The following is a 9,238-nucleotide window of genomic DNA, read 5'->3' as shown; positions in this document are numbered from 1 at the left end:
GGAGCCACACACAAAATGTAGCCAATACAGTAGTCTTTGAAAGTGCACGTTCTAACCTTGTTTCACTGTATGAAGGCTCACTCATCGATGGGACTTGACAACAACAGCAACAGTAACAACAACAACAACCACAAAACCTAACTGGACGCTGCAGCTATATGTGGAAACGTGGTTGTTCTGTAGCTTTATACAAAAGAAGAGCTGGACATGGACCCCAACAGGGCTTGGTGTTTTCTGTGCGCTGTGGGGCTGGTGGCTGGTCGGTGTCAAGCTGTCCGAGTGGCAGAGTGTCTCCGAGGTGTCATGATCAATGTGATGCTGCTGAGCGACAACGAGGCTCCCTGGAGCATAGAGTATGTGAAGGGTGCCGTGGATAGGGCCCTTCAAACTGATGCTTTAAATGGTAACGGTAAGATTGGATATATAATATAAACACACATGCACACACACACACACACACACACACACACACACACACACACACACACACACACACACACACACACACACACACACACACACACACACACACACAGAGAGAGAACAGGCTTATATGTTCAAGGTTCAAGGATGTATTGTTACATCTTGTGTACAGGTACATAAGAGTACAACTTATCTTAGTGTGGCTTCCTTCAGACCCCCAGGGGTCCTTGAGGGAGTTCAAGGGGGTCCCCAGCTAAATTATAGTTTGGAACCAAATGGACCCTTATGGGCAGGTAACTCTGAGAGTGTACAAATTAACATTTTACAATATAAATTGGGGGTCCCAGAGATAGAAAGAAATGCCATTAAATGGGGGTCTGTGGACTAATGCATGTCAAACTGGAGGTCCTTGAAATTAAACGGGTTGAGAATCACTGCTAGAGCTGTAAAAATCTTCTCTTATGACATATCTTTTCAAATGAGGGTCCGCGGGCTAATAAATGCAATTTGGGGGTCCTTGACATGAAAAAGTTTGGGAACCACTGTGTGACGGCCCTGCCCCCTCTGCCTCACTGTAGGCTAGCCGGCAGCCTCTGTGATGGCAGAGTGGAGCAGGCCGTCAGCCCAATTGTGCTCACCTGAGGTGGGTGGAGCTTAGGGCAGTATATAGGGAGCTCTCCTGGCTGCAGCTCACTCTCTCTTTGTCCTCCCTGCAAGCAAGATCTGCTTGGGGTGCCGTTTCTCTTAAGTTATATTTTGCACCATTTAATACAACACGCACACAGCACTCTCCAAACATCCATACACTGCAGACATTACTGATAACTGATATCCTCACATCCCACTGCACTTTTAATTACTTTAATATAATAAATATAATTTAAAATATTTATACTCATGTGTGGACTCCCTGTTTTTGCCATGCATCCCCTAGTGCATGACAACTGCTTCAGACAATGCAGCAGCATAGACAAAATAGCATGCAAAACAACAAAAACACAGCAAGCACAGCAAAGGGATAGAATAAAGAGTGCAACAAAGAGTAAAAGAATGGTACATGTACATGTTTTCCCTGTAGTAGCAAAGTTAGTTAAACCTTTTGTGAACAGCTTCACAGTGTTCCATATACACAACAAAATGTTGTTTAAAAAGGTGCAATTCAATGCTATGTTCCATTATACAAATTTGTGACAAATGTGTTTGTGTTTTATTTATGTATTTATTTCCTCCCTCCCATGTTTATGAAGGTATACATAATCTCACCGCTAGTTACAGGGGATTTGAAACCAACCTCTACAAACACAAAGGGTGCTATAGTAGTACATGTGAGGGGGTTGATGCCATTAAAAACCTGAATGTGAGTATGGTGCATGCACACGCACACACGCACGCACGCACGCCAATATTTGTATTTCTTTTTAATCCCACGATTTTTGTGACATTTTTCACCCGGTCCCAAATAATTACACATACACTGAGTATTGTTTTGGTGTCTTGCTTTGCAGCAATCAGGGGAGATGGGATGTGCTCTGCTGGGACCCAGCTGTAACTATGCTACCTACACACTGGTGGAGTAAGACTTGCCTTGTGTTTCCCTACTTTGCATGCTTGTAGAGGTGTGTGTGTGTGTGTGCGCGCGTGTGTGTGTGTGTCTGTGTCTCAGTATATGTGATAGTATTTGACATTGCTTGCAATATGGCAATATGTCTCTCTCCTATCATCCCATCTCTCTCCTCTCATCCCATCTCTCTCCTAACATCCTGTCTCTCTCGGTTCTCTCTATATCTCCCAGCGTGGATATCGGCCTACAGTTGAGCATGCCCATCATCTCGGCGGGCAGCTTCGGCCTGTCATGTGACAACAAGACCAACCTGATACGCGTCCTGCCGCCGGCGCGCAAGATCTCTTTCTTCTTCACGTGGTTCTGGCCATACCAAGATCACAACGACAAGCCCGTCAAGCCCGAGTGGGAATCAGCCACCATCTACAAGAAAGAGCCAATGACAGAAGACTGCCAGTGGTGAGTCACAAAGGCTGGTGGCTGACACCAGACATCAAAGTAAAAACCTCAACAATGTGAGGTTACTGTGTAATGGTATTGGTGACTGTGTTGACCCTGTTTCTCTACAACCCCAGCTGGCGGTTGGTCTTGGATCAAACTTAGGCCCTACTGGGCACTGAGCTAACACAAGGCTGTTGATAGACTAGTTGACTGTTACGGGAATCGAGCCCATTTCCTTATAGTTACGATAGTTAGTGTAGTTATGATAATCTGACCAGTAGAGCATCTTGCCACGTCAAACATCAATTTTCATCCAATTTAAAACACGACATCCCTGTCATTAAAACCAGTGGTAGAGGCGAGAAAAATATACCTCCATGTCTAGTGCTGTAGCTCCATGCATGGAGGTGGAGTTTATCGGCTGTAGCTCCATGCATGGAGGTGGAGTTTATCGGCTGGAGCTCTCCATGCATGGAGGTGGAGTTTATCGGCTGTAGCTCCATGCATGGAGGTGGGGTTTATCGGCTGTAGCTCCATGCATGGAGGTGGAGTTTATCGGTTGTAGCTCCATGCATGGAGGTGGGGTTTATCGGTTGTAGCTCCATGCATGGAGGTGGAGTTTATCGGTTGTAGCTCCATGCATGGAGGTGTAGTTTATCGGCTGTAGCTCCATGCATGGAGGTGGAGTTTATCGGCTGTAGCTCCATGCATGGAGGTGTAGTTTATCGGTTGTAGCTCCATGCATGGAGGTGGAGTTTATCGGCTGTAGCTCCATGCATGGAGGTGGAGGTGTAGTTTATCGGCTGTAGCTCCATGCATGGAGGTGTAGTTTATCGGCTGTAGCTCCATGCATGGAGGTGGGGTTTATCGGCTGTAGCTCCATGCATGGGGGTGGGGTTTATCGGCTGTAGCTCCATGCATGGAGGTGGGGTTTATCGGCTGTAGCTCCATGCATGGGGGTGGGGTTTATCGGCTGTAGCTCCATGCATGGAGGTGTAGTTTATCGGCTGTAGCTCCATGCATGGAGGTGTAGTTTATCGGCTGTAGCTCCATGCATGAAGGTGGAGTTTATCGGCTGTAGCTCCATGCATGGAGGTGTAGTTTATCGGCTGTAGCTCCATGCATGGAGGTGGAGTTTATCGGTTGTAGCTCCATGCATGGAGGTGGGGTTTATCGGCTGTAGCTCCATGCATGGAGGTGGAGTTTATCGGCTGTAGCTCCATGCATGGAGGTGGGGTTTATCGGCCGCTTGCCATTAATGGCAACCCATTCACTCTGTATTCCGAGTCCGACGTTATGAACTATGTATACAAAAATAAATAATTGTTGAGTGATAAAAAATAAGCGATTAAGCGATAAACCCCCGTGCACTGTTGGAGCTGTGATGCGCTCGGGAAGTTGTTTTGTAATTTTTCCACATGTACCACTTGTTGATGCATAATATAATAACATCAGATTAATTTAAGAAAACTGTTAATCCAGAACTCTCCTTTTACTCTCCTTTAACCAAATCCACCCCTTCTGTACGTGTCACTGAGCCGAAACTGAACATAATAGTTTGTTTGATACAGGTATACTTAGAAGTTAGAATATACATCACCACATACATACTTGCATAATTGTTCAACTAATTTCACTCAGGTACATAAATGCGCTAGATACTGCCACCAGCGAGTTCGCAAAGAAATTCCAAAAGACAGCTATAGTCGAACCAGATGAACTGAAGGACCATCTGCGCTCCTCCAAAAACAGGACAAGTAATGGTAAGTTGCTATACCCTTTTCACAATGTCCTGTTATAATTCCACCAGGAGGCCGATTTCTGCAAAACACTTTTTTTTATATTACTCCTGCTAATTTTGTCCAAACAAATCGGTAATCATTAATATATCTCTATACTCATGTGGTTAAGATGGATCTGTCCCATTTGTCACGTTCTATTCTAATTGGCGAATTTCGAACATTGCTGGCCCACAATAACCTACCTGACCTGGTGGAGAGAGACACACACCACCCTTTCTAGTTGTTGTTGTTGTTGTTAGGATGGAAATGGAAGCATGCGTGCGTGTGACTCCATCATGGGTAAAGTGCAGTGTTGTTGTGTTTGCAGTATTCATTTTGTGTGGAGGACCAGAAGACATAGTGGAACTGAAGAAAGACGCTAAGGTTGCAGACAATGAAGTTGTCTTCATCCTCATTGACCTTTACAAGTAAACACACTCATCATATCACTCTCTTATTCTCCTGCACCTCCATCAGTGCTTCTCCATTTCATCCCCCTTCCTTCTCTGAGTGGCACACACACACACAAACATATGCACGCACGTACATAACACACGCCCGCACGCACACACACACACACACACACACACACACACACACACACACACACACACACACACACACACACACACACACACATTGGGCTCTATTTTCGTCCATGCTAAACCCCTTATCCCTAAACTACTTGCCTTTTTTTTTTACAAAAACATTTTTGAATTGTTAAAATAAACCATCTACAAGCTCACATCGTGTCGATGTAGCTATTTTAAATATATATATATATTTTTCAAAACAGTTAAAAAGTTTACGGATAAGGGGTTTAGCTGAGCATGGATGAAAATAGACCCCACACTTTTTACCTCCAGTGATGAATACTACACCAACAAGACGTCCATCGAAGACATGAGGAACGTGTTGGTGCTGACTATGCCAAACAGTAGAAACTACACTGCTCTGGCAGCAGACAACATCACGGTGGGTCCTGCCGTCAAGTCATGTTGTGCTGGGAATACTGGGAGAGATAAATGTGTCAGTCTGGGGTGCAGATATGTGTGATATGTACGGTGGTATGAAAGCAATAGAATACACCCGCACACTGTGTATTTGCTCGGTACATAAGTATTTTCTTATTTTAATAAAGCAATGTTTCGGTCCCTCCGGACCTTCCTCAGGCATGGTAGGTATAAAATACCCAGATTACCAAGAATTAGATTGAACATTTTAATGAAACGTTGTCCATTCAACTGTCACCAAGCTGAGAGATTTTCTGTAGGCCTAGAGCTTCAAAATAACCCACTTCCAGGTTTGTTGTATGTTTGTTTGGAGTTTGATAACTATTGTGTTGTCTGCTGATAATTGCCTGGCGAGATACGTAGGTCTGTGCTTTGGCAGGACACGGTTAATTCTGAAATCAATAATAATAAGGAAGTGTTGAACTCATAAAAGGTTTGTATTGATTGTTAGAAACTTACAATCAATGGGCACAGCAGTGAATCATGACAATAATGAGGCTGTCACATGCAAAAGTAGTCTCATATCCATTGATATTTTGCACTTAAGTGGTAGTAGCCCCCTCTCTCTCCCTCTCCCAAATATATATTTACATTTTGTATTTGAGGCATTTATCACATAAATCCATAGCTACTTAATACTTAGCTCAGTTAACCAGCTACGTCTTTAATAGCTGGTGCAGATCTTTGCTCAAGGGCACATCAAAAGGGGACACACGGTCTGTTGTGTGAGCATTGATCCTGTGACCTTGTTGGTTCCAAGACACTCATAATTCAATCTTCTGTTGCCCCCACACACACACACACACACACACACACATTAACACACTGTATACTAGTATAGGCCTACTGTCTATCTGTCTCTCTCTGTGTCTCACTTTGTCGTGGTCTAGATGAACGACTACACGGCAGCGTACCATGACTCGGCCCTGCTGCTGGGTGAGGTGATAAGGAAGATCCAGGACCAGAACAGTGACGCTGAACTGGAACACATGGACGCCATAGACATCAACTACTTTAGGAACATAACCTTCAACGGTAAACGATCAAATCCTCAGTGTTAATTTAACTCTGAAGTCGCGTGTACAAATGTAACCAAATGGACACGTACTGGTCCATTTGATTACATACACACCCAGAGTTACAAATGGGGATTTGATAACAGCAAACAAACAACAAACAAACACCAAAATTAACAGTAAGTTGTATAGCAACAGAGAGAGAGAATGGAAATAGATTAAAAAGACCGGGAGTGAAGAGTTTTGTGCGACACACACGCACACACAAACACGCAAAAACACACACAAATACACAGTCAAAGAGAGAATGTACACACATTCTGTGGATAAACATCCTGAACTCTGACTCTGGTAGGTCCAGGGTTAGGTTTAAGTCCCTCAGGGTTAATTTAACTTAGAAAACACCATTTCTGCATGATGAGGCTTTGCTGTAATTGTGCTCAGGTACTGCTGGCACCTACAAATTGGACCAGCATGGAGACCGGGACGTGACCTTCTCAGTCATTTACACCACAAATGACAACGAGGTGAGCTCATTTATGATGCTGAATGATCCAAACAGTGAGCATCAGCTGACTTTCTGAGAATGCTTGAGGATGAGGATTATTATGTTAATTTAATTATTATTGGAGAGTCAGTCAGAACCTTCAACCAGTATGTGGTTTCCAATGGTGTTGAGGGCCAGGTGTATGCTGGTTTTCATTCCAACTAAACTCTGCAACTACACCGTTCATTCTAGCTCTGATCCATAGCTCTAATGCGTTTCATTTAGAGCTATGTTACTCTCAACTTCCGCCGCTCGCATGAATGCAGACCAGCCTATCCTCTTTAGCGTAAATGAGTGGCGGAAGTTGTGAGTAATATAGCTCTAAATGAAACGCATTAGAGCTATGGATCAGAGCTACGTTCATTCCAACAATTAGCAGTGCAGTGGAAAGTAACTAAGTACATTTACTTAAAGGGCTGGCCACCAGATCTTATTTTAATGAGGTATATATGTTTGGGAGACAAGAAACACTTTCTTTCACTTTCAATTCTTCTGGTCAAATTTCAAATAGGGCTACTGTTATCTACTACAAATACTATTAACATTGAGAGACTGCAGTTTATTCCAGCAGTGAAATGTCCCTTTAATTAAGTACAATTTTGCAGTATTTGTACTTTAAGTATTTCCAATTTCCAATACTTTTACTCCACTACATCCCAGATCCAAATATTACTTTTATGCCGCTACCTTTATTTGACAGCTATAGTTACTAATTATTTAAAAGAAAATCATATACTGTTTCATCCTGCTTTATTTTGATACATACTTCTCATATTTTGTTCTTCAGTATAAAAGACTATTTACTTTCAACACAGAGGACAACGTTACGACTCTGGATACTAACAACCCTTCCTTCATCTGGGGGCCTGGACTTCCCAATGACAAACCATACAAGGGTACAGGTTACACACGCAGACACACGTGTATGCACGACAGTGAGCCACTCCTCTGGTGAAGCTGCCATCATTAACTAATGCCCTCATTAACAGAAGATAAGAAGGATATCTGCGACCACTGACTCCACAGTAAAGTGTTTTGAGACCAGACTCCAGAAGATTACAAAACATCTTTAGTAATCTCTAGATTGAAGTTGAACTGGGAAATGTTTCCATTTCTGGACAGATAATTGTTTTGGAATGTTGGGAGAGTTATAGGGACACACTCACACACATTGCCATGTCGACAACCAAAGGATAGACTGCAATATTTTATCACCGCTTCTGCTTGGATCCTTCAATTCTTAGAGTATTATTTTAACACTTACCACCACTAGTACTACAGTTGATGTAAATCAGTATCAGTCTCTCTTTTCAAAAGTGAACGTGGGTCAAATGTACTAGATGGCCTGTCCCGAACGCACAGATTGAGACAGGGCTGCTCTTTGACAGGCTGGGGAGATGCTACAGACGTAGCTGCCTTGCTGCTTGCTACTGTATCTACAAGCTCTCAATGCGCCCCATCGCCATTGTGAGCTTGTAGATCGGCTATTTTCATATGGCAAAAATGTATATAGGGCTGAAGTGGCAAATGTATGTTTTGTAATAATAATCAAAATCTACAAAGTAACTAACTAGTTACTTGTCCTACATTTACCACGAGTAAGACGCGCGAACGCGGGAAGCGAACGCACTCAGCTCCATATATGGGCACAAAAGGGGCCAGGTCCACAACAAACGAATCACTGGCCCCTTTTGTGCCCATATATGGAGCTGAGTGGACCTGGCCCCTTTTGTGCCCATATATGGAGCTGAGTGATTGCTGATGCAACACACTCCATATTTGGATAGCGGGACAGACACACGGACAGACAGACAGACAGACACACACAGACATGATCTGCTAGGTCTCATAGTAAGTGCGTTCGCAACTATATTTATTTGAAAACTTCAGTTACTAGTAACTAAAGTTTTCAAATATATGTAGTGGAGTAAAAGTACACTATTTGGATCCGAGATGTAGTAGGCCTATAGTAGACGTAAAAGTATTGGAAATTGGAATTGTACAAGTAAAGTACAAATACCTCAAAATATTAAGTAAAAAGTACTTAATTACTTTCCACCACTGCTTATGTGGACTGGGGTCTGACTATAGGTCCAGCTAGGGTTAGGGTTAAGTCCCTCAGGGTTAATTTAACTTACAATCGAAGGAAAACATTTCTGCATGGTGAGGCTTTGTCTTTTATCTTAACACGAGTGAGTGTGTTGTCTGTGACACCATCAGGCCTGGAACAGCATGACATCATCGTCCTTGTGTTGGCTATCACCGTGGTAGTGGTGGCCACCATCGCCTTCATCTTCTACAGGTCAGAAACTATACCCATTATTAGCATGTCTGTGACTCGGTGATGCAGCTATGACCACCATTCATACACCTTAATTAACTCTTAGTTGGTATACTATATTGATATCATTGATCTCCATATATGGGGCATAAATAAAAGGGACATGGACTGACAG

At 43.2% G+C, this 9,238-nt stretch overlaps 1 protein-coding gene across 1 annotated transcript in view; it reads left to right on the top strand.

Annotated features, from left to right (window-relative positions):
• Window positions 1–207: 207 nt before the first annotated feature.
• The window catches only part of gucy2cb (guanylate cyclase 2Cb), a gene marked incomplete at both ends in the record, with an annotated part of 18,525 nt that continues 9,494 nt past the window's right edge, over window positions 208–9,238 (top strand). The window contains 8 exons of the mRNA XM_080790023.1: window positions 208–353; window positions 2,216–2,443; window positions 4,067–4,188; window positions 4,535–4,634; window positions 5,073–5,181; window positions 6,110–6,254; window positions 6,680–6,796; window positions 9,003–9,084. Of these exons, the coding sequence (XP_080646149.1) occupies window positions 208–353; window positions 2,216–2,443; window positions 4,067–4,188; window positions 4,535–4,634; window positions 5,073–5,181; window positions 6,110–6,254; window positions 6,680–6,796; window positions 9,003–9,084 (1,049 nt within the window). The remainder of the gene's footprint in view (window positions 354–2,215; window positions 2,444–4,066; window positions 4,189–4,534; window positions 4,635–5,072; window positions 5,182–6,109; window positions 6,255–6,679; window positions 6,797–9,002; window positions 9,085–9,238) is intronic.

The sequence above is a fragment of the Protomyctophum bolini genome, assembly GCF_963924005.1.
Source record: "Protomyctophum bolini genome assembly, chromosome: 18".
NCBI classification, from domain to species: domain Eukaryota; kingdom Metazoa; phylum Chordata; class Actinopteri; order Myctophiformes; family Myctophidae; genus Protomyctophum; species Protomyctophum bolini.
This window is presented reverse-complemented; position numbering and strand designations above follow the sequence as displayed.